The sequence below is a fragment of the Ornithodoros turicata genome, chromosome 6, assembly GCF_037126465.1.
Source record: "Ornithodoros turicata isolate Travis chromosome 6, ASM3712646v1, whole genome shotgun sequence".
In the NCBI taxonomy this organism is placed as follows: Eukaryota; Metazoa; Arthropoda; class Arachnida; order Ixodida; family Argasidae; genus Ornithodoros; species Ornithodoros turicata.
This window is the reverse complement of record NC_088206.1, coordinates 65526631-65551273: the sequence shown is the minus strand read 5'-3', so window position 1 is coordinate 65551273 and position 24643 is coordinate 65526631. Positions and strand designations below refer to the sequence as shown.

Here is a 24643-nt window from a genome sequence, read left to right as displayed (position 1 = left end):
AAAAAACAAAGTAGCCTTCTCTTTCGAGAGGCGCATGAGATAAAAAAAGCAGGTAGTAACTGCGTCAGTAACCCCTGTATTTATCTTTGTGGTGTAAACAGGAAGTCCAACATGAGAGGGAATAAAGGGGGTGAGGAGGACTCATGTATTTAAGGCTTCGTTTCACAAAATAAAAATTCTTTAGTTGGCAGTTCACTGTGGTGTCCTCATCTTTTTTGTGTTCCGTTCTTGTCTTTTCCTGCACAGGGGTTTTGATCGTTTTTAACTATATTAGACGTAAGATGTGAAACAATGATTACGTTCACAAAGCATATGCACAAATGAAGTTTACTTTGTTGTAGATCACTGATTACAGATTTCTTAACAAAATTTGTTTGCTCCGCTTTCACATGAGTTGAGGCATTCATACAATTAAGAAATCTGTGCAGCTGTAAAAGATAAGTAAATGGTTTGTATTACACGTTAATAATATCTGCAAAAATCATATTCACCCACCCATATGCTTGTTGCTTTTCCCACACAAACTCTTCCTACTTGATAGAAGTGAAATGTGGAACACCGTCATTGCGTACACAAAATGTGTGCACACATAGTGGCATTACTGTGCTGGACGTAACTACTTATTGCCTTGAAGTAAAATTTGTTTATGTATGGACATGCACAACATACCTCGCATGAGATCTGCCATGTACCATGATCGTTACCTGTGTCTGACTGGCACGTCGTTCCGAGAAACTTTGAAATCACGCGCACTGTGCCTTCAGTAAAATATCTCACTTGTGCACTTCCAAAGCGTTGTCTCTATGCGAAAATCTAAAATGCACAGATGACAAGTGGTTGCAAAGCAACATATGCGCTTTGCCTGTATGTATGCACATCACAGTGAAGATTTTCTCCAATAAGGAGGGATAAGCTATATTGAGACTGCTTTCCATAAGCAGAAGTATGCTGTTCCCACTGTGGTCAACCATCATACCAATATACGCTTAGTGTAGGTTACTCGTTTTGGTGCAGGAAGAGGGTGAGAGCTCGTCACTGCTGTACCTTAGAACTGAGCTGCTTGAGTAATCACGATAGAGGAAAAGAGGAAGCATCAAGTCATTGATATGTAACACTTTGGTAGATGTCTTGTTTTTCTTTTTTTGCTATGCCTTCTCCTCTGGTTCATGGAGGCTTCACATCAGGATTATGCCATCGAGGTGTGGTCCCATTTCGTGATCTTTGGACGTCTGCATTTATCAATTAGGTTTTACCCTTAGCAGTATTGTAATGCGGAGTGTTGAACGTTCCATCCTCCCCTCCTTTGCAAATATATAAAAAAAATTCAGACAGACTTTGGCTCAACATGTAGTTCCAGATGTGCCTGCATATGATAGATATGTAGCACGCCAAAACCCGCAACCACGAAACCGAAACTATCATTCTAGCTTGTGCATGCGTTACAATGCGAGCGTTACAACAATCGCTAAGAATGTCGAAGGCAACATGGGTGAGTTATTACTAACTTTTACCTGTTTACTGCATCATTTTTCAAGAAATTCGTTTGTTTAAGCAAATATGACAAAGAGACAACAGCGGCGTTTTGTGCCGCCGTAACTGGAGAACTTCGGGTTTCCGGGTCTGGCAACTGCGTTCCACAAGATGGCAGCCAGAGAAGCCAGAAGAGAGAAGCCAGAGAAGCATATAGCAAAATAACATATGAAAGCCAGTTAATAGATATGGAAGAACACGGATGGCCAAGAATAATATACAAGATTACAATTCTAGTGGGAATGCCGACTAGGTGGAATCTGAGAACTCTGAAATTGGAAGAAAAATACAACATACCAGCTATGCGAATAGAACGCTCATCACCAAAATTATCAGACAAAGAAATACGGGAACGAATTGAGGAAGTGGAGACGGAGGCTTGGAGAAAGAGAATGGAAGAAAAACCAGCACTTGAGACATACAGAAAGGGGAAAACTACAATAGCAAATGCAATCGGGCTGTACGATAACTCCCAAGGAAGTGGCCGTCTATTCGAGGCAAGAGGAGGGGTTCTACGAACGAGAGAATGGCGGATCAAGTTCGGGGACATAGATAAGCATTGCCAGCTGTGTAAAAAAGGAACAGTAGAAAACACACGACATGTGATACTGGAGTGCGAGGTCTTTGGTGGAAAAAGAACATGCTCGCTAGAGGAAGCCCTCGGGTTTACTACTGCCAACGGAGAAAATACAGAGGTGGCAACAACCAAACGCCGATTGAAACAATGGTCGGTAGAAAACCGTCAGGAGCATAGCAGACAGAACCGGAGGAATACAGACGATGCAAAAGCAGACGATACAACGGGACCCCTCATACCAGAGGAAAAGACGGATTCAACATCAGCACCATCAGCGGGGAGTTGATAGGACACGCCTGCTAAACAAAAGAAAGGACACGTCTACGACTCCAACTAATTAATGACAGAAGAGAAACGAAGCAAAGAATATCCGGCACGTCCGCACATTTAAAGCTGGACCCTCGTTCCAAAGAGGCCCACCAGGGGTGCCCCTACACATCCATCCATCCAGCCTCCGCTGTTTGACGCTGATTTTACGGCAGCTTGACCCACCTGCAGTCGCAGCTGCATGTTTCTTTGTTACTGAAGCTCTTTGAAACAACGCTTCTTTGATATAGTTGAGCGAATGCTCGACACAGGTTGGTATTGAACACCACTGCCTCGGGACATTCACTGGACACGAGGCAAGTTGTGCCAAGAATGACGAAATAGATGCCGTTTCTTTTTTCTTTTTTTTTGTATCTTGACATTTAAGTGAAACGTGGGCCGAAGGATCTGTCCAAAAACCTGGGCAGTAAGTCCTCAGCTAGAGCTTACCGCGTTGTTCAACATGCCATCGACTGCCCGCAGAAACTGGACGGTGCAAGAGGAGAAGGTAATGTGTCATCTGATCCATGGCAGTCGCGGGAGCTTAGCCTGTGCACAGGACATAGTGGATACCTGTGCGCTGTAAATCTACTGTATGGGTGAAAATGGAAAATGTACATTGGAGAGAGAGAGGGGGAAAGGAACACAGTCGTTTCACACAAGCTTGTATTACATAACGTGCATCGAGGACGTTGACTGCATCCAATACGGCAATATTGCCCCATATACGGCAAACCCCGGTTCCGCCAACTTTACAGGACGCACTCGAACTTGGATTTCCTGCCGAGTGAGGTCACTATTTCATACACGACGTCAAACAGGACGTGTAGCGTTGACTTTAAAGCGATGATTAATTCTCCCGCCCGCAACATTTCGCAAGTAATTCCGTAAGTACGCATCTCTTGGTCGTTAGGGTCGCTATCCTCATATATTCGCATTCACATTCGCATATTTATTTCATGCGTTGATTCGTTTTTCTTCCCAGTGCTACAAGACATGTACTATGTTTGCGATCGTATTCTACAGTTTTATTGTTGTGATTCTCGAGCAACGCAATCGCTATAGGGGGGTTAGCTTCACTGTTTCTCGTTTTATGAGCGGGTTCCGATCGTTTTCAGACTGATTCTTGACCACAGAGTCATAGAGCACTGGCAGTAACAACAACAACAACTTTATTGCGACATGATGAATGGCCATGAATGTTTCATCGCCAGGGGGATACTCTTCCCCATTGCAGGCGGCGATGCGGGGACTGAAATAATGAGCCCTTTCACAATAACGCTTGTGGGAACCACAACTTGTGTTGCGCGCCCCGAGGGGGCGTTGCTTACTGTGATATGCTGATAGCATTGCGGGGGGCGAGGAAAAAATGGGATAAAAAGCGGACCATGGAGCTCGTCAGGGAGAGCTGCGTTGTCTGGCAGTCGCCTGGGGCATCCTGAACGAAGGTATGCAATAAACCTTTTCCTCATTGATGTATTGACTCATGTGGGACGTTCCTTCATTGGGCCGCATGGGGTGTGTGAGCGTTCGGAGAACTGGAGCGGAAGGTGGTTGTTATCCAGGTAAAATAAACATACATTGCTTGTCGCGGTAATCCGTTCCATTCCTTTTCGCCGGGCTAGCCAGGCGAGCGAGCATGGATCCGAGACGTGGGAAAAGGGTCCCACACGCTCGAAGTCCTATGGTATCCAGAAAAGTGAAGACAGCTTTGAGGGCAGGGCGTTGGTGGGCCGGATGTGGCCAGAGGCCGAACAATTTTGTGAGCACTGGCAGTGTAGTTGTAGCAAACAAGTAGCTAATGTACCAGCTGCTTGTGGAGCTTACCTGTTTATAAGTTGATCGTGTACTTCTGGGAGTGTAGCATATTCTCCACGTGAGGCTACGCAGCTTCGGCCACCTTTTCGTAGCCGGCGCTCTTTGGCTGCACGTATATCACATGTTTATCCGCAGCATCCGTTCAAACGTTGCCTGCCTGCGTACTGCTGACGATGGCCCTATAACGCCGAAACAGCTATCCAGTACTGCCATGGCGACGTCTCAGTACTTACTTAAAAACAGGGTGTGCACGCTAAGTGTGAACAGATTTTTTTAGAAATATATCAATCACTTTTTCCGAGATGAAATCAATTGCAATATAGCATATGCTGAAGGGCACTCCCTAGGGGGGCATTAACAGACTCCTAAGGCAATGTCTTAATTAACTTTCAATAATTAACTTTTTAATTATAACAGCTACGAAGTTGCTCCAATGAGAACATCTGATCTCTTCGGTCACCAGATACCAAAGCCGTTTTGAGAACAAAAATTCGTTCGGTAGATCGTCCGCAAAAAATTCGTGAAGGAACGCCATTTTTTTCTTTATTTGGTTTATTGGGCATCTTCTATTGCGCTTGTTCGCTTCTTATTGCACATCATCTATTGCGCTTGGTTTATTGCGCAAAGAAGCGGCTTTCCTTTACCCCCAGTGTGAGAGAGTGAAAGAGTACAGTGCCGCCTCATGCGTCGAAGATTAGCTTTAACTTGCGGAAACAAGACAAAGACACAAATCTATCGGGTGACTCTATCGCGACTGCCCTTATCTTGGGCTGCATTTTCTGTTTTCTTTTAATCTTTTTCCAGGACGCAAGAGACGATAGTGTGCTCTTTCATCCTCTCGTATTGGGGGCGAGGGAAAGACGCGTCTCTAGAGATGCTCAATGAATAAAATAAAGAAAAAAAATGGCGTTCCTTCACGAATTTTTTGCGGACGATCTATCGAACGGATTTTTGTTCTGAAAACGGCTTTGGTATCTGGTGACCGAAGAGATCAGATGTTCTCATTGGAGCAACTTCGTAGCTTTTATAATTAAAACGTTAATTATTGAAAGTTAATTAAGACATTGCCTTACTAGTCTGTTAATGCCCCCCTAGGGAGGGCCCTTCAGCATATGCTACATTGCAATTGATTTCATGTCGGAAAAAGTGACTGATATTTTTTTTTTTTAAATCTGTTCACACTTAGCGTGGACACCCTGTATATAGCTCCGACTATTTTTTTCCCTAACGTTGATTGATATATTGATCCTAAGATTGATATACTTTAAAGGTATAGTTTTAATTTCTGCCCATTAAATGAACTAGTGTTTCTAACTTCCTAAAGATCTGTTGTCCGTGTTGTCTTTTTCCTTTCACAACTGTAAAACTTCGTGGCCTTTTGATTTTTTGTACTTCCCTCGACCTGTATATATTATATATTGTTCGTACGCATGCATGCACAAGTAGACACTGAGCAATGAAAAGTAAATGAAAAATTTGAAGTATGCTTTCCGTGTAGTATCCGTGGAAGTAGCGTCATTCTGCCAACGTTAGCACCATGCATGCCCCATGCCATCATCATGATCTACTTGTCGGTTGCCACGATAGTTTTGCTACTTGGCAGAACAATATGGATGTTTACTATATTTTTTCAGTGTTGACATGGTATGGAGGTTGCACTTCTGAGTTTCGTCCTGTATGTTCCAGGCACACACAGCAATGAAGATTGTCTCGTTGCTCCTGTGTATCTCTCTTGCCATTGGTGAGTTTTTCGGCTGGTCGTACAAGTCACTTTAAAGAGCTTTCAGGCGCATATTGCACAGTTCCTTAGAAGTCTCCCCAGGACGCACATTCCTCAGGGCGTGTACCACCTCTGTGAGTCCGACAACGGCGTGCCCTTTCTCTGCCACCTCCACCATCACCTAAAAGGATTTTTAAAGATACAAGCCGCACGTTTTCCTGCGCGAATTGTGGTGTCTGTATCTATTTCTTGCACGGCCCACTCAAAAACAGTGTAAGTTCGGCTTAAAGTGACGTTATTAATGAGCTACCGTAATTAATTAGCTTAATTAATGGGAATTGGTGCCTGGTATAAATTACAGGGTTGTAGCGCAGAGTCATCCGATGCGCCTTCCATCAAAGTTCAACTTCCAGAGACCTTCTGTGCGGCAATAAAAATTGTTGAAGAAACGAGCGCGCCGAATACTTTCGTGTGACGTGCGCCCGCTTTTTCGGGTTCCCCTCGCGCTGCTCTCTCTCTCTCAGTTTTCTTGTCTGGCCACGTATTTTGGGCAGGTAATATATTACGTTTGGGTTGGAAGACAGCAAAAGAAGGAGGGACGCCCTGTCGTCAATGAGGACAACCCAGGACTTCCCGGGTTGCAGGCCAGCAATGTTTTCTGCGGCTGCGAGGATGGCATACAGTTCCGCCTCGGGATAGGGCAACTTGTAGGCTTGTTGGTTGTCCGTATATGTGACGTAAAATGCTGCCCCTGATGTGTTACGCATCACAGATACATCTGTGAGGATTTGACGACAGCAAGGGTAGGTAGAGTTGATATGTGCCAAGACCTGCTGGGCCACTACTAGAGGAGATTCTTGTTTTCGAGGAAGGTCCTGGACTGCAGGTTGAATGACGGGACTCAAGGGTCCACATGGCATTATTTAAACATAGCAAAGGCGGGGCCATAGGAGACAACCTTGCACACCTCAAGCAAGACAGCAAAGACTCTCTATGCGCGCAAACTGGATATAAGGAAAAATTTAAAGAAATCAGTGCACGTCATAAGCGAAGTAATTTTATCAGAACGTACCCACTGATATATATATCTTTCAGATGCCAACGCCGACGCCAAAATCGACGAATCGAACAGATATGTGGACAAATTACTCCAGCAAACCATCCCACAAGGAGGCGGAGTGTTAGGAGGGTCGCGTCTCGATGGATTCCGGATCAAGATCGACAAGAAATCAAGTCTTATGATTGGCACTAAAGGACATATCCTAATTAATACACTGAAGGAGGTGGAAGTGAATATGAACGACGGCATCGTCAGCGGTCTTCACGGACTCAAAAGGCTGGGAGACTGTTCACCACCCATGTGGCAACTTGGCAGTGTTGTCGTGTCCTGCTACGTTTCCCTGAACGGCGTTACAGCCAACTACAGAGGAAAAATCGCACGCAAGAAAAAAGTGTCATTTTTACCCACCAGTTCCCATGAGGATGAAATCACAGCTGAAGCTGTTATGATGGACGCCAAGGCTTTCATCGAGGTGTCCGGAGCACCAGGTAAGAAAGTCATGAAATGTTGCTGTAATTCAAAGTGTCAGTTTCTGCAGAAGCACACAGACCACGTCTTGCATGTGGTATGGCCACGTAATATTCTCTTGTAACCTGGAGGACGAGCGACATATCTTTCAAAATAACGGTAAAATACCGGCAGCTTAGCATATATTGTTGGGCGAGTTGGTTTGGATATAGTGCATTGCGAAGGAAAGAGCGAAAGAACTCCCGATAGCAGAAAACGAGCTCGACTCGTGTCGACTCCATACGGTGTCATATTCATGCTTCAGTGATTTCTCGACACCGCTGGTAGCGTGAACATTTGCGTGCATTACAAGTTTCTGAGATATAACTGGTTTCTTCAGGAGTTCCTCAAGGCTCCGTCCATGGTCTGCTGTTGTTTCTGCTATAAATGACTTGAGTGATATATGTATCCACTGTTGTTTCTATCAAACTCTATGCTGACGGCAAAGTACACCGAAGTAAGTTCCATGGAAGACCAAATTAACTTAAACAGCTGCCTAGCAAATATAGGAGGACGGTGTGAGCAATGGCGAATGTCCTTTAAGGTTTAAAGTTGTGAAAAGTGTTGGCCATGTTACTCGCAGAAAGCAAAAATATGTGTTTAATTATTTCATTAATGGTGCAATGCTTAATGACGTTGAATGTTTTAAGTACCTCGGTGTCCACCTTCAATCAAATCTCTCTTATAACTTGCACCTGGAAAGGGTATTTGAAAATGCTTTTAAGAAAACTATGGCTTCTGAAAGGGACCTTCACTGAAAACGCTATATCTATAAATTAGAAAGCGTTACAGAAAGAAATGCGTTACAGAATAAGGTTTTGCGTTTGCTTGCAATCCGTATAGTTCAACGCTGTCTGTACCGTCTTTACACAATACGGCGTGCCTTCGGGCGATGGCAAAAAGATTTGACATCAATAGTTAGAGTTTCTATACTGTATAGTGACAAATATATGCTCCGTATCGACAAATCCCGCTACACTAAAACCTTACGTTGGTAGGCAGCTACGGGGTACCCATGATAAACAACTTCAAGAATATAAGTTCCTCGTAGATTATTTTGGTTTTTCATTTTTTTTGCCCCGGTCAGTGAACCAATGAAACCAGTTTCCGTATGATGTGTTTCATTTCATTTCATTTCATTTCATTTCATTACCTTAAGGACCCTTTACACAAGGGTGTTACATAAGGGGGGAACAAGAGGAACACATCAAAGTATTTACACAGTTTATAATTGTATTCTAAAGAAACATTTCTTCGCAGACACGTTGAAAACTGCTAAGGTCCGGCAGTGCGACGACATCAGCTGGCAACCTGTTCCATTCACTGATACCCAGCTGAAGTGTGGAGTGCTTACCATAGCGTTCTTCTTTGCCTTTTCCTTTTCTTTTCTTCTTTTCCTCTTCGTTTCTTTGGTTCTTTGTCTTCCCCTTTTTCTTGATTTCCTTTTCTTCCATTCTCTTTCTTTCCTTCTTTCTCTTTTCCCTTTCTTTTCTTCTCCATTTTCCTTTTTTTTAATAGCATGCCGACCTCCGTCTGGCTGACCTTTCCTTTCTTTTTTTCTTAATGAGCATATCCCCCCTCCATAGTGTTGATTCATTCATGATATGTTTAGAAAGACATTTTTCATCGATATGAATATGTTGATTCCATGTCTCTTCTGCAGTGCTGGACAAATGTTCACGGACACGCAGCAGCGCATTCCTTCTTCAGAATGACGCGCTAGAAGCGAACGGCAGAGCACGACTTACATACATGTGCTCAGTTAACCGAGTTACGTGTTTGCAAGTCCGTACGGTTCCACTCGCTGCCACCTTGTCACTCTGAGGAAGGAATGAGATTGTGCGTATTCCGTATACTCTTGTCCAGCACCCTACCACCCTCCTGTTGTAGACTTAGGGCTGAAAGTACGTTGTAAAAAAAAAAAAGAAAGAAAAATGCGAAATATGTTATATTCGTGTTCCGCTGATTTCTCGATACCGCTGGTAGCGCGAACATTTGCGAGCAGTTGCTAGCTATCAGGTAACGAGTCCATCGGTATCCTGCTTCTCAGATGGTCAACCGACCGTGTCTTCCTGGAGTGTGATGCCTTACCACCTCGACATGAGCTACTCCAAATCCTATGAGGATGTGTACTCTGCTCTGAAACGCAAGCTTCGGAAACAATTGGAAGAACACATCAGGGAAAGACTTGACAGCTTCCTCTACGGTCAACTGAAGCGTGGCCTTGAAACCGCTGTTCGGGTTGATCCCCTGCCGATGCCCTCAAGCACGTAAGACTTCAAAAACCCAGAGGTGCGAATAAAATATCTAACAAAACAATGTATATTATTCGCTTTCTTCCTCATGCATGCTATGCAGGGTGTTTGCTCTAACCTGTCCAGAAATTTTGTTTAAAGCGAGCGGAAAGAGAGAAACGAGCGCCACTTTTCAGCTACTTGACTAAGAAACAGGTGCTACCAGTGAAGCAGTACCTGTGTCTTACTCAAGCAGCAGAAAAGTACCACTTGCTTTTTTATCGCTCGCTTTAAATATAGTTTCTGGACACGTTAGTGCAAACACCATCTATAATGTGCCTCAAACAGGGGCAGAACGCAATGGCCGTCTCCGGACGGTATGACTACCTTATTTCTAAATCTTTTTCTGGATTATTTTTACACCTAAGATAATAGTGGGTTTTAGTACATCGTACGCTATCGCTTTTGTGTACGCAAGGGATGGCGTGGTGGTTCTGCTCACTGAGCGAAGCTCTCTTTATGTTTTGCGCGTGCGCAGTACCACGAACGCTATCCATTACGTGCGCAAAGGGGACAGCGTACGATGCACTAAAACTCTCTAAGGTGGCCGAAAGGCTTTTAGACGTATACAACGCCACTCTTTCGCCACCCCAGATTCCTCACACCTGCGTATCGAGCAGGGTTGCGGAGTTCCCACTCCGGAGTTGGAATGATTCCGGGATCACACCAGACTTAGTCCAGTCCGGAATGTAATTGGAATGGAATAGCGGAAATCCTCCAAGGAATGGGAATGGAATGGTCTCGATGCCCTGACACATGGCATCCTGCTAGCCGCCAAGAAGAGGGCGAATAAAGAACGCGTGCCCGGCTCTACTATCCATCTCTCAGTATGCTTGTCTAATCCTGTCTGCTGCTAGGCTGTCGCTCAAACGGAGAATTAAATACCAAACCCCGGTCTTCCGTAAACTTTTGTCCCATGCTGCCACTCCGGACTCGGAAAGCAGCGCTTATTTTATTTAGTCCAGAAAAAGAAAATGCCTCAAGGATTATATGCGGGAAATTTCAATCCTGTTTACGAGCACTCTGCATCTCTTAATTTTTCAAGATCCGCTGAGCCTCCACAAGTATCGATGACGCGTGGAGCGGGTGACGTAATCATAAGCCAAAAAATTGCAATGATATGTCATGTCCTGGATATAGGGCACACTCGTCTCCTAGCAACGACGCGGGCGTCCGGGGAGGGACACACATGGTGGAGAAGTCTCGTGACACTGATCGAAAGAGGGGAGAATGGGAGAGGTGTCTTCTCCCTCCCTTTGTGTTTTCTCGAAAGTCGGAGCGGTCGGACGACATGTCACGTAGGGCTCCGCTATCAGAGTGCAGAAAGTGAGCCCCCCAGAGGACGGGAAGGGCAATAACGTTGCGCGAGATGAGAGCCGGGCGCTTCGTCGGAGCCTAAGATGACGTCACAGTTCTCACAAATAAAAATTAATTTTCTCGAGCTTTCGCTTCACGTAGAGCCAAAATATTTTGCAGGAATGTAAAGTGCGACAAGGAAATTTCAGTAACATAACTTTGGTAGGATTCTAAAGACACGAGATTTAGTCCGTAGTGGCACTTGAAGGGCAGTGTTCATTTTGAAGTGTGCGTTTTCCCCAAATTCTCCATTCCACTATATATGCGAAGAAGTTACGGTACCAATCACACTTAACTGTTTCTTCTCTTCGGCATCACCCCACACCCATCGCTTCATATCGTGCACCGGGACATTGCCCTGCCAGACGTGGGTGCCTCACTGTGATATTGCCTTAGAGGAGGTAAGAACACTCATCTGCAGGTATTTAGTTACGGGCGTAACAGGTTTCATATTGTACTTCTACGCTTCGTAATTCGAGTTGCAATTTATTGTTAAATACTTCTGCTTCATAGAGTGTGTAGCGTTAAGATTAAAACACATTTTTTTCCCATACGGGGAGTAGCCGTACCACCATCCAGACACCTCAATCCATTGTTACGTCATTTGAAGAATTGTAACACCCAATCGGACGCCAACACGGAGCTACACATAACGTTCTGCTCTATCACTCTTAAAAGTGAGGGGTGGGGGGTTAATGGCAGGAATTGGCTCGCTGTTGTTGGCCACACAGAAGTCAAAAGCCACAAGCCGCCAAAAAAAGACGGACGAATGGAGGATAGAGGTTGAAGGGTGGAGATGCGCGTGGATGGTGCATTAGGGTGCTTAACAGTGAACTTCACCACACAGCAGGCTCCTAGCCAGCCGTCATCCCGCACGACAACGTCCTCGTCCCTGATTGGTTATTTTGTAGCCATAATGCCGTACATAATGGCCGCATAATAGGCTCCGCCTCAGGTTATCAATAAATCAGGAGCGAGAACGTTTTTCATTGGGGGTGATCGTTGCACAGCAGCGTGCTATATGTGTGGTGAAGATACGGACCTATCACATCATCTATACAAAAGGTGTCACAGCCAGCAAGTTAGAATCGTCGTCTGGAGCCGACACAGTCGCCGGGCTAGCTTCTAGAGTTCATAGCCCCTTTAAAGAAAACAAAAACATTTGGTGACTAACAATTGACAAACTAATTGACTAATCAGGCACATGATGAAACTGCTGGTGATTCTTATACCGCTAACGTTCAGATGACTTCTTTCGCATGGACCACTGCGTCACCTTTTCTCATTTTGAATCTTTGTGCATGTTGATTGGGATGTTCTCTGAAGCGGAAGGCTCGTGGTCTGCACGGTTTCCGCCTTATATACCGGGCCGTAATCACACTTCGTGGTGCCTTAGACTGCTGGCGTAATCTTACGAGCGGAAGCTGTGGAACTAGCAGTTCCGGGAAATAATGAGGCCGTGGCTTGCGCAGGAAGGAACGTTAGCGATAGCTACTCAAGTCCGCCGGGAGTTTCTGCACTCTAGTTCCAACCACTCGGTAAGTAAAGAGCGCCCTTGCCTTACGCTGAGCTGCTACATATTCTGTGACTATATATCATTCGGAAGCACAAGGTGGCACGCGGTAGCATTAACACCCTTTTCCTTTTTGTTCTAATATCTCCTTTCCCTATTTCTCGATTGGAGTGCCTTCTTTTCCCTTCTGAAACCATCCACTACGGAGCCTTGCTTTAGCTCAAACTTTTGCATGTTGTTTTTTGGCACTAATGTCGTCACACACGAATATCACAAACATTTCGGCTTCAACGACAAAGAGAACTTTATTTGATGACGATGATGATGGGGGAGTTTAATAATTTCGAGTTCATTTTTCTCTTTGCTTGACGTTTTGAGCCATTTCAGCCAATGAAAATATAGGGGGACTGTTGCTTCTGTTTCAGGCTTACACCACAAAGAGGATGAAGTGCGCCCCACTTCTCGTTTGTCTCCTGTTCGCTGTCGGTGAGTTGAAGAGCTTACCAATATTTCTTTTTCTGTCTCTCTCTCCGTCTCTCTCTCTCTCTCCCATAGTTTCTTTTGGTTCTACGACATAGAGCGCTCTAACAGCGTAGCAATTTTTCGACAAACGAGCAACAAAGTCGTACAAAAATTATGTTTTGCGTCCTCACTGCGAACAACACCGAATCTAGCAAACTATGGCTAAATAAAATACATTAATCGGATAAACACAAAGGCACGTAAAATGTCGGTCAACAACCCTACATAGTGCTGAGCTGATGTGCATACGCGAAACGCCTGATTTCCATATATTCCGGTCTTGGGAACCAAGCTCTTCATTTAGTAAGAATAACGGGATATAAATAATATAAAAACACGTCTTTCTACGTTGTTAGTACGCCGTCCTTAGACAATGGAGCGTCATGGTTGTCGCGACTGTTTACATCCTTACATCCTTGCACCCCAGGCGCCCACGCCGGTAACCTTTTGGACTCCAACCGCTACTTGGACCACCTACTTGCCAACACCCTCCCTCGATTCGGTGGCCTCTCGGAGGGCGTCCTCAACGGCTTCAAGTTCAAGGTCAAGAAGACAGGCCTGACCAATCGTGACCTGAAAGTGAAGTTCAGCAACGGCAAGGTTACAGGTCTTCTACCGCCCCGGGGTCTTAGGAGGCTGGGAGACTGTTCAGCTCCAACGTGGCAAGCGAACAACATCACGGTCTCCTGCTACGTGACCTTAGACGGTCTCGCGGCTGTGTACAGCGGTACTTACAAAGGGGATAACGTACTGGGTCAAGTGAAGGACCTCACCGTTCAAGGTGACCTGAGGGGTGCGAAGGCGTACCTCGAGGTTACAGCTAGCCCAGGTGAGCGCGCAACTTCTAATGAAATACCCCTTCCACTGTTCCGCGGTATTTACGATCTCCAATGATTCATTAAAAAACCCTCTTGCGTCCCGTCCCCAATGTTTTGCGATACCCCTAAGTTTTTCACCTTTGCAACCTCTAAAAGTGTATGTGTGTGTCAGGGAGGGAAAAGGGGGGAGGGGCTGGTGTTACATATTCAGACATAAGTAATAATGACGCCCCTCCCCATTTTTTGTAGCACCTCCCCATACTTGGGATTCTGGCTATACCATTGTCGGTCTCTATTATTTAATTGTGTGCTATGCCAGAGTACATAACTGCAGTCGTACAAACTATCATAACTGCAGGATGAACCACTAGATGAAGCGCTGTGGTTGCATTACACGATCATGTCGCTGAAGAGGGACTCATTACGAAAGAAGGAGAAAGTTGATTCACTAAGTAATCTGTCAAATGTTTTAATTTACCTTAAACCGTTACTCATTGCATGAGAGTCGCTAAACTGCTACTTGGAGAAATAACAGCGCGTATACCGCATTATGTTCAATTTCCCCAGGAGCTCCACCATCTCTGAAGTCATGGAGTGTTCCGCCATTCAATCTTCAACTCACCCTGTCCAGAACGCCTGATCTGAACAGCGAACGCAGGCAATCGTTCGACAGGGAACTCGAAAGCAACGTCAAGCAAGCCCTGAATTCATTCCTTTACGGCCCATTGCAGTACGCACTGGCAAACGCTGTTCGGGTCGACCCCTTGCCAATGCCGTGAAGTTGTGACATGACCACAACAGATGTCCAAATAAAAGCGTGATACAGCCACCAGTGAGCTACTATTTCACTGTTCTTGCGTGTGGGGTACCGAATGCATGTGTGTGTACAGTGCGTCTGTTTTCTGGTTCAACTCATACTGAAGAGCATGCTCCCTGCACCACACTCTTAGAAATGAACTTCAAACAATCTCCAATGATACCGTTATATGCTCTAATTTGTTGCACACGGGACGCGTACGCCTTTTTTGTAACAACTATGAACAGTCTAAGTGTCACAAAAAAGGCGTAGCCTCCGGTTTTCAACGAATCAGGGCAGATAACGATATCAATCGAGATGATGGTTGGCTAGGAGCGTGGTATGTGGTGAAGTTCATTTTTTAGAGCTCCTGTCACCATCACCACCGCCGTCACCATCATTGTTTTAGAGCACAGCTCGCTTGCCTGCCGCACCCCTGTGTACCAATTCGGGTTCCATGGCGAAAGAAGCTAGAATGCGGGCAGTATAGAAACGTAGAAACATGATACAGGAACACAAAATGCGCTGCGAAGGACATCGATTAACTAGCAACAGGTTTATTCGGAAACAGAACATGAAGCGACTATAACCGAAGTATGGATCCATATGATGTGATGAAACAGTCACTTTATTACAAGACGATGACTGGGGAGTTTCATCGCCATGGGCGATGCCCTACCCGATTGCTGGTGGTGATGCGGGGAATGAAATAATGATTCTCTTCACAATATGTGTGTGATATTTCCCAACTATATATCGCTTCTTTGAGTGCTAGTCGGCATGGAGAGTGGTATTCGTGTACCTTCACATGGTGTTGTTTGACGTGCGCAGAACTCTAAACAAGGCAGCGAAGACTAAGGAAACATCATAGCATCGCGCCTATTGGTACCGTATTAGTATCTGCTGCAAGGCATGACACGGACAACATGGACATGGCTCGCGACAAGGCTGAGAAATGACATGTTGTTGCGGGAGTTTGTTGCCGCGTACTCGCAGGGATTCCAAACAGAAAGAAGTGACACCGAGATGAAGACCAAGAAGGGAAACTGGAGATAGGACAGTCTGGAGCGAGCCCTCTACGATTGAAGTGGTCTCAAGAAGCTACATGTACATCTGCTACATCTTGTTCGCCCAACGTGGGGCACCCGTAAACTTCACGTAGTCACGGACCACACCACTCTATACTTTGGGGCCTTCACTACAAGAAAGGAAACCAAAGGGTGTTAAGATGGTACTACTGGCAACGTTGATTACGTTACATATCCGACTTACGACCGCCGCCTACAAGTGGTGGAGTTTTGGCGTTTAGTGTTTCGGTGCTTTATGGCACAAGGGTGACCAAGGCCAAATAGTGCAAAGTCACGTGGTCTATTTAAGTGGTTGAGTTATCTGCGCGTTGAGTTGAGTGGTTGTCTAAGTCTGCGTTGAATATGCTCAGTAGGTCAAGTTTTCACCGTGCTATATAGGGGACATTTATCGGGAGGACCTCTTTCAGAAACCAGAAGAGGAAATCTGCTATCGGCGATAGCCGATGTAGTCTGGCTCACAATGGCTGGGACCGGAACGGTCCTGTACTCGTTCGAGTACGCAGGGAAATGTCGAGAGAACAATATGCGCCCAAATAATGTGTTGTCCTTTGGTGATGATTTATGGAGCGTGAGCACTCGAGAGAGCTCGTAATTTATGAGCCTGAGCAATGTCACTTCAGAAAGAAAAGATTAAAATAAAACTAATCATCCGCTGAAGGAAGTATCTTTTTTTTTCATCGAGCGCAGAAAACGTTTGGTGACTGTGGTGTTCTTGGTATGGGTATTATAGTGCGGTTAGCCTACGTGGTATGGTGGCAGACAGATGGAGAAGAGGACCACGCGTCTTTGGTGGGCTTCATAGAGAACTGTTGTGAATGTCTCTATATGAACACCTCTACGAATATTGGTACTCTACGAGGCATTGGTCGCTAGACAGCTAGATACATTAGGGGAGTAGTCGTACCTGCACGTTTCTTTGTTACTGAAGCAGTCACACGACGCTTCTCTGATATGGTTGAGGGCATGCTCGACATTTGCAGGTTGGTATTGAACACCACTGTCTCGGGACACTCACTGGAAACGAAAGTAAATTGTGCCAAGGATGACGAAGTAGACGCAGTTTGGTTTTTGTTTTGTGCCTCGACATTTACGAGAAACCTGGGCAGTAGGCTAGAGCTACTGCGTTATTCAACATGCCATCGACTGCCCGCACTAACTGGACGGTGCAAGAGGAGCAGGTAATGTGTCATCTTATCCATGGCAGTCGGGAGCTTAGCGTCTGCACAGGTCATAGTGGATACTTGTGTGCTGTAAATCTACTTCATGGGTGAAAATGCAAAATGTACATCAGAGAGAGAGAGAGAAAAGCAGTTGTTTCACATAAGCTCACATTATATAACGTGCATCAATGACATTTATTGCAACAAACATGTATCGGCCCATATACGGCAAACTCCGGTTCCGCTAACTTGACAGGAAGCACTCGAACTTCGATTTCCTGTCGAGTGGGCTCATTATTTCACACAAGACGTCAAACAGGACGTATAGCCTTGTCTTTAAAGCGACGATTAATTCTCCCGCCATCAACATTTCGCAAGTAACTCTGTAAGTATGTATTTCTTGGTCGTTAATAGGGTCGCTGTCGTCATCTGAAGTTGCTTCGCGCGATTACGAGCAGTAGATTAAATGATAAAGTAGATTTAATGTTAAATACTAGATAAGACGCAATAAATCGCTGGGTGGGCATTTGGTGGCATTCGCATATTTATTTCGTGCGTTGATTCGTTTTTATTCCCAATGCTACGAAACATGTACTAGATTTGCGAACGTATTCTATAGTCTTCTTGTCGTGATTTCACGAACAACGCAATCGCTGAGCGGGTACGCTTCACGCTTTCTCGTTTTATGAGCGGGTTCGGGTCGTTTTCATACTGATTCCCGACCACAGAGTCGTAGAGCACTGGCCGTATAGTTGTAACAAACAAGCAGCAAATGTACGAGCTGCTTGTAAACTTGCCAGCTTATCTGTTTATGAGTTGATCGTGCACTTCTGAAAATAATGGTGCCATATATGGTGTTACACGCAACGTTTGTCTGTCTCGTGTGGCGACATGGTGCATGTGGCGCGGCGCACGACTGCGGATAATTTCGACCACATGGGGTTCTTTTGACGTGAGCACGAAATCTCCGACACACGCCGATGGAAGCAATGTTTACCTGCCCCACATTGCTGCCGTTCTCGGCCGGGATCGAACCCGCGAACTTAAGCTGAGCAAGCCAACACGTTATACCGTCTGAGCTACCGAGGCACTGAGCACTTCTGGGAGTGCAGCACGTTCTCCACGTGCGGCAACACAGCTTCGGTTGCTTTCCCTTTCTTTCTCTATCACTCTCTCTGACCAATGAAAAGTAAATGAAAAATGACCAACCTACAGTCAGCTTTCCGTGTAGTATAAGAAGCAGAGTTGCATCATCACGCTGCCGACGCTAGCGCCATACATGCCCCATGCCACCACCATCATCTAGTTGTGGTTTTGCACCACCTCCCGTGGCATAGTGGTTAGGAAGATCGCTTTCCACGGCGAGACTGGGAGGTGACACGGGTTCGAATCCTGTCACCGGCTGTGCTGCCTGAGGTTTTCCCTGGGTTTTCCGAAGACTTCCCAGACGAATGTCGGCGCAGTTCCCCCTGAAGTCAGCCCAGGACGCATACTAACCCACAAGACCCTACTCTGTCCTTTCTCCATCTGTGCACATCTGTAGGTCACTTATAGCCACAGTTGCTTCGCGGCGCTAACACGGAAATGTTGTTGTTTTCCACGATAACTTTGTCACATGGCAGAACAATATGTATGCTTATTATATGTTTGCGACGTTGACGTGGTATGGAGGTTACGCTGCTGAGTTTCGTCCTATATGTTCCAGGCACACACACAACAATGAAGATCGTCTCGTTGTTCCTGTGTATCTCTCTTGCCATTGGTGAGTTTTTGCGCTGGTCGTACAAGTCACCTTAAAGAGCTTTCAGGCATATGTTGCAGAGTTCCTTAGAAGTCTGCCCAGGACGCACATTCCTCAGGGCGTATGACGTTGCCCACCTCTGTGAACATACAACGGCGAGCTTTCACTACCACACATTACCTTTAAAAAAATTAATGAAATCAATATCAGAAACGTAATAAATACAGATGAAAAAAGAAAAATCAGGAAAATGGTGTAACAAAAATAGATGAACAATTAAACCGATTAGGCAAACATAGCATTCACTAAATTAGCGTCGCCCGTCGTCAGACAATTTGATCGAGATGAACTAATGAATCTAATTGATGAACTAATGAATCGGCTGAACATGTGTTGTTCCCCTGCACTCTAAAGACAAAACTTCACCGCACAGCACGCTGTGCGCCAACCACTGCCACGAATGATAGGGTTATCGCTTCTGATTCGAGGAGAGAAGGGGGAGTATACGCCTTTTTGTGGCAATTCGGATATATGATAATTGCCACAAAAAGCCGTACGCCTCCCTCTCTCCTCGAATCAGGCGCGATAACCCGATCATTCGTAGCAATGGTTGGCGCACAGCGTGTTATGCGGTGAAGTTCTGTCTTTAGAGTGTGATGCCCTAGTCTAGCTGGTAACAGCTGGTAACGTTGATTAGGAGGTAGCTAAGATCTAAGCTAAGAACTATCACCCCCGATGGTAGGGTAGAGTTTACGTTTTAGTTTGAAAGTTACAACAAAGGAGAAATTGGATTCATCACCCGATGAATTCAGGTGTTCCAATGATCGGCTTCGTGCGGCTTCAAATCCCGCTGCTGGCGCCCTCTTCATCAAGCACAATTCATTAACCAACATTCCTGGCCTGCCACGGTTTCCCGGGACTTCTATATGCTACCTGTAAAGAGGAGCAGCATACACCCCTTCAAAGTTCGCTTGATTTTATTCGTCGCACTTTCTGCACTCTAAAAACAGAAGTTCTGTTTTTAGAGTGTATATGCCCTCTTCTAACGTTAAACTACACCTGTACAGAGCGCTCGTGAGTCTCAAACTCGAGTATACTGCTTCGGTTCGGGTTATTTATTTTAGGGCATCAGACTGCTCAGTCTCCTTTGCTATGTCTAATAATTTTCCCACCAGTGTGCACTTACATGCTTACCCTCTGCGACCCTGCCCCGTGAGCTGCATTCTGTGTTCTTTGTGAGAGCCCAGTGCGCCTTTAGTGTTACTGTGCTTTTATGTTCTATTTATGTACCAAGCCCCTCCCCTCTTTTGTGCCCTTGTGGCCCCGAGGGTACTGAAAATAAACAAACAAAAATTAAGTAATAATCATATTGACTTCATAACAGCCCCAACAACACCGAATATCATCTGGATGGTCGAATGATGTCCTAACGGATTGTAAGTCCGGTGGATATCTCAGGGACATCCATCGGACGTACAAACTCGTCAGGGCATTATTCCTACATCCAGAGGATATTCGGTGTGGGCGAGGACTGCTTGGGAGCAGAGACAAAAAGCCGCTTTACTGTGACTTGACGAGGTATCTGTTCCCATACAGCAGCATCACAATCAATGTCGCGTCAGAATAACAGTAATTATTAAAGCATAGCAAATAGGCCAAAGTGGCCATAGCTAGGAGACAACCTCGCACCCCTCAATCAAGACAGCAAATACTCTCTATGGGCGCCAACTGGCTCGCCTGATATGGAAAAATTAGTGCACGTTATACGCGAAGTAATTTTATCGCAACCTACCACTGATATGTCTTTCAGGTGCCAACGCCGACGTCAAAGTCGACGAATCCAACAGATATATGGACAAATTACTTCAGCAAACCTTCCCACAAAGAGGCGGAGTTTTAGGCTGGACGCGTCTCAATGGATTCTGGATCAAGGTCGGCAAGAAGTCAAAGGTTAAGATTGGCAACACAAGCTTTGGCAAACGAGACACTCTTGCCCTGGATCAACTGCGAGGAACGTCAGCAAAGAGCACCTCGACGTCCAGTGGCCACCTGCCCCACGGGGACCATTTGACCAAACGATCTATCAAAATTCGGAAAGAGAAGGAGGTGGAAGTGAATATGGGCGACGGCACCGTCAGCGGTCTTCACGGACTCCGAAGGCTCGGAGACTGTTCACCGCCCATGTGGCAACTTGGCACTGTTGTCTTGTCCTGCTACGTGTCTCTGAACGGCGTCACGGCCAACTACAGAGGAAAAATCGCTCGCCAGAAAAGTACGGGAATTTTCACCACCGGTTCCCATCAGGATGAAATCACAGCTGACGCTGTTATGACGAACGCCAAGGCTTTCATCGAAGTGTCCGGCACACCAGGTAAGGAAGTCACGAAATGTTGCTTTAAGGTGTCAGTATACACAGAGCGTGTGTGTGTGTGTCACGTGACATTCTCTTATAGTTTGAAGGACGCATATGGCATATTTCAAAATAACGATAGAATACCGGCAGCTTAGCATATAATATTGGGCGTGCTGGTTTGGACCACTTTTGTGCAGTAGGCTGCACTTCTTCAGGTTTGAGGACCTGTTACAAGCGGCGAAGGATATATCGAAGTCACGTCACATGGTACAAGAGAAATGGGTGACGGTTGAGAGAAATACAAACAAATGCAATACAAAGAGAGACAAACGCAAAACGCAATCCATAGGAGGTGGCTATTCAAGTTCGGACAGACATGTACAGATGGGTAGGAGGTACACGGGGAGGAAACCAATGCACATCATATGAAAAGGCACAGCGGCCAGTTAACAAAATAAAACCGTTTGAATGCGTTTTTGGGAATCAAGGGCGAAGGATTGAGGGCACGGACCACCAGGACTAAGGGACCCCGGGCTCTGTGGAAATGGTGCGGAGTTCGTGGTTTACTGATTGTGTATCATTGTGCAACATATGAAAAATGACAGATACAAAAAGTTCCTACAAGAAAAATTAGAAATAAATAAACTCACAGTATAAAGGACTGTGTTCCGCTGCCGTACACGCTGATGCCGTGCGGTTGCAACGTTGCGAATTTCGAAATGATTCTCGATAGGATTCTCGATTTTTGCGCTTGATGTCAGTAATGTAGCCGGATTCTAAAATTGTGATAAGTAAATGAGTATGCAGGTCATGACCCGGAAGCACAACAACAACAACAACAATAAATGATTAAAATGATGATAATGAAGAAAATGTAGCGATACAGGTGACGGACGTTTATTAACGATATTTGATTTATGGCTATGAAATCTTTCACCGGGAGTGTTACGTGTTTCGCCTATATATTGTTTATTGCACATTTCCCATGTAATCAGATAGCAGACATTGAATGAGTTACAGTGAAGGGACTGTCGAATAGAGAAACTGAAGCCATTAACAGTGCTGGAGGTAGAGGTTGATGGTGCAATAAATAAGGAAGTTAGGCAGCGGTTATTGCTGCGTGGAGTGCAACCGGAAGTGTGTTGATTACAGCGGGAGGAAGTGAGTAAGTCACGTAGGTTACGTGATCTCAAAAACGTAATAGCCGGAGCATTTGCGAAAGTACGCATCGCCGGGAAGTTGCACATTGATTTTATTCACGTTCTACGTTATAACTTGCACCTAGAAATGGTATTTGAAAAGCTTTAAAAAAAACACAAAAAGAAAACATGGTTTCCGAAACGGACCTTAAGTTTGGTGCACTCTAAAACTAACATCGTTGCGTACAAAATTTTAATATTGCCAATTATAGCATATGCGTGCCCAGTGTGGCCTGCGTGTACAATAAAAACGCTATACATAAATTAAAGACGTTACAGAATAAGGTTTTGCATTTTGTTTACAATCCGTACAGTTCAACGCTGTCTGTATACAGGCTTTACGCACTACACCGGGTCTACAGGCTGTGGCCAAAAGATTTCACATCAATAGGGTGAGGCTTCTGTACTGTATTGAAAGAGGTATATCGACGAATCCCGCTACACTAAAACCTTTCGTTGGTAGGCAGCTACGGGGCACTCACGATAAACAACTGGAAGAATATAAGTTACTTATAGATTGTTTTGGTTTCAAATTTTTTCCCCGGACAGTGAATCAATAGAACCAGCTTCCCTATGACGTGTTAAATTTCCATAGCGTTGATTCATTCATGACATGTTTAGGAAGTCATTTTTCATCGATCTTAATATGTTTATTCTTTGCCTGTTGTACAGTGCTGGACAAATGTTCACGGAACACGCAGCACGCAGGCAGCGAACGGAAGAGCACAGACTTACAGATATGTGCCCAGATAACCGAGTTATCTGCTTGCAACACCGTACGGTCCCATTCGCTGCTATAGCGTGGCACACTGAGGAACGAATGAGCCGGTGCGCGTTCCGTGAACTTTTGTCCAGCACTGTAGAGGCGCCGCCAAGAGCTTACGGAGCACGCGAGCGTCGGTGCGACACCCTTACGGCAAGCGGAAGCGGGCTGGTTCACTCGTTCAGGGGGGGGGGGGGGGGTGGAATGCGCCGGCAGCGAGACCTATCCCTGTTTACAAACAAGTGACGTCAGATGGTGAAACAGCGCCGCCACCTTGGTAGAGTGGAACTACTATAGCAAAAAATCAATAATGCGCGAGAAAGCGAAATTTAAATGTGTTTTCTCATATTTTAAGATTTTTTTGTAATTGTTTACATATTATTAGTTTTATGGCCTCGTTCTGCTCCATTCTATCGGCAGCCCTATCTTTCCGATACCGTTTCTAAAGGTGGCCACCGGGTTCTTCCATCTGCAGAAGCTTGAACGGCACGAGTTTCTCTCCGAGTGCACGTGGTGTCTCTATATACAAAGCCAGCGCGAACTAAGTCGTAACAACAAACCACTTTCCGCCAAGGATTATGACATTGACTTTCAGACGATGCAGCTCTTGTGGTGAAGCCTTCTATTCTTTCCACGGTGGACTGGGAACGCGAATGAACAGTTGAAGGCCCGAAAGCGACTAAAAATATGAGCTCATTTGTGTGTACCACTAATACAAAGAATCCACCCGCGACCCACGTGAAGGAACATCGCTTTGTGAAACAGCGGTGTTCTCCGCCCGGGCTGTTTCGGTTTCACTATGTCTTGCAACGTCATGATTACGTCACGGTGACGTTTCTTCGGTAGAGGTCTATTCAAACCGCCTTTCGAGCACATTGAAGAGATACCGAAACTACCGCGGTGTGTCTCTGCCAGCGCACTCGCTCGCCACTGTGAACGAGTAGACGAGCCCATTTCCGCACGCCGGTAGGGTGTCGCGCACCGAGCAGAAAATACATCGTTCGCGTGTTCCGTTAAACTTTTGTCGGAACCTGTACCACCTTCCTATAGTAGCCTTACAGAGCTGGAAGTATGTTGTAAAAAAAAAGAAAGGAAAAAGCGAAACGATGTGCCAGTGATTTCTTTGATACCGCTGATTGCTAGCTATCAGGTAACCAATCCGTCGGTATCCTGCCTCTCAGGTGGCCAACCGACTTTGTCCTCCTGGAGTGTGATGCCTTACGACCTCCATATGGGGTACTCCCGTTCCTTGAACGACGTCGACTCTGATCTGAGAAGCTCCCTTCGAAAGCAATTGAAAAAACACATCAAGGAAAAACTTGACAGCTTCCTGTATGGCCAGCTGAAGAGTGGTCTTGAAACCGCTGTTAAGGTTGATCCCCTGCCGATGCCCTGAAGCACACAAGGCCTCAAAAACCAGGAGAAGCGAATAAAATATCTAACAACACAATGTATATTAGTCGCTTTCAACCTCATGCATCATACGTATATAATGTGCCTCAAACAGGTGCGGAACGCAATC

At 45.5% G+C, this 24643-nt stretch overlaps 4 protein-coding genes across 7 annotated transcripts in view; 3 read left to right on the top strand and 1 right to left on the bottom strand.

Moving 5' to 3' along the window:
• The window catches only part of LOC135397069 (uncharacterized), a 123339-nt gene that overhangs the window by 46717 nt on the left and 51979 nt on the right, over window positions 1-24643 (bottom strand). The gene's annotated exons all lie outside the window — the stretch shown is intronic.
• On the top strand, window positions 3202-9831 carry LOC135398188 (uncharacterized). Of its 3 annotated transcripts, none has more exons than XM_064629618.1 (4): window positions 3202-3300; window positions 5918-5972; window positions 7047-7499; window positions 9569-9831. In XM_064629618.1, exons 2-4 carry the CDS (start codon window positions 5930-5932, stop codon window positions 9790-9792), a joined length of 720 nt encoding a protein of 239 aa, XP_064485688.1. In that variant the 5' UTR covers window positions 3202-3300; window positions 5918-5929; the 3' UTR covers window positions 9793-9831. The 3 variants fall into 3 exon arrangements, with proteins under 3 accessions (XP_064485688.1, XP_064485691.1, XP_064485689.1); XM_064629621.1 differs by having other exon boundaries at window positions 3286-3304; XM_064629619.1 differs by lacking the exon at window positions 3202-3300 and adding an exon at window positions 3374-3861.
• On the top strand, window positions 12592-14853 carry LOC135398187 (uncharacterized). The gene is made up of 4 exons (XM_064629617.1): window positions 12592-12706; window positions 13107-13167; window positions 13631-14032; window positions 14589-14853. The coding sequence occupies exons 1-4, from the start codon at window positions 12620-12622 to the stop codon at window positions 14798-14800; spliced, it is 762 nt and encodes a 253-aa protein (XP_064485687.1). The 5' UTR covers window positions 12592-12619; the 3' UTR covers window positions 14801-14853.
• On the top strand, window positions 17345-24575 carry LOC135398185 (uncharacterized). 2 transcript variants are annotated; one of them, XM_064629615.1, is made up of 4 exons: window positions 17345-17450; window positions 18771-18827; window positions 20617-21177; window positions 24303-24575. In XM_064629615.1, exons 2-4 carry the CDS (start codon window positions 18785-18787, stop codon window positions 24515-24517), a joined length of 819 nt encoding a protein of 272 aa, XP_064485685.1. In that variant the 5' UTR covers window positions 17345-17450; window positions 18771-18784; the 3' UTR covers window positions 24518-24575. The 2 variants fall into 2 exon arrangements, with proteins under 2 accessions (XP_064485685.1, XP_064485686.1); XM_064629616.1 differs by having other exon boundaries at window positions 17365-17454.

Coding starts and splice junctions, on each gene's coding strand:
- LOC135398187 (XM_064629617.1), top strand. CDS start 12,620: ATGAGGCCGTGGCTTGCGCAGGAAGGAACGTTAGCGATAGCTACTCAA. Junction 12,707..13,106: donor ACTCTAGTTCCAACCACTCG/GTAAGTAAAGAG, acceptor CTTCTGTTTCAG/GCTTACACCACAAAGAGGAT. Junction 13,168..13,630: donor TTGTCTCCTGTTCGCTGTCG/GTGAGTTGAAGA, acceptor CTTGCACCCCAG/GCGCCCACGCCGGTAACCTT.
- LOC135398185 (XM_064629615.1), top strand. CDS start 18,785: ATGAAGATCGTCTCGTTGTTCCTGTGTATCTCTCTTGCCATTG. Junction 18,828..20,616: donor GTGTATCTCTCTTGCCATTG/GTGAGTTTTTGC, acceptor TATGTCTTTCAG/GTGCCAACGCCGACGTCAAA. Junction 21,178..24,302: donor CGAAGTGTCCGGCACACCAG/GTAAGGAAGTCA, acceptor CCTGCCTCTCAG/GTGGCCAACCGACTTTGTCC.
- LOC135398188 (XM_064629618.1), top strand. CDS start 5,930: ATGAAGATTGTCTCGTTGCTCCTGTGTATCTCTCTTGCCATTG. Junction 5,973..7,046: donor GTGTATCTCTCTTGCCATTG/GTGAGTTTTTCG, acceptor TATATCTTTCAG/ATGCCAACGCCGACGCCAAA. Junction 7,500..9,568: donor CGAGGTGTCCGGAGCACCAG/GTAAGAAAGTCA, acceptor CCTGCTTCTCAG/ATGGTCAACCGACCGTGTCT.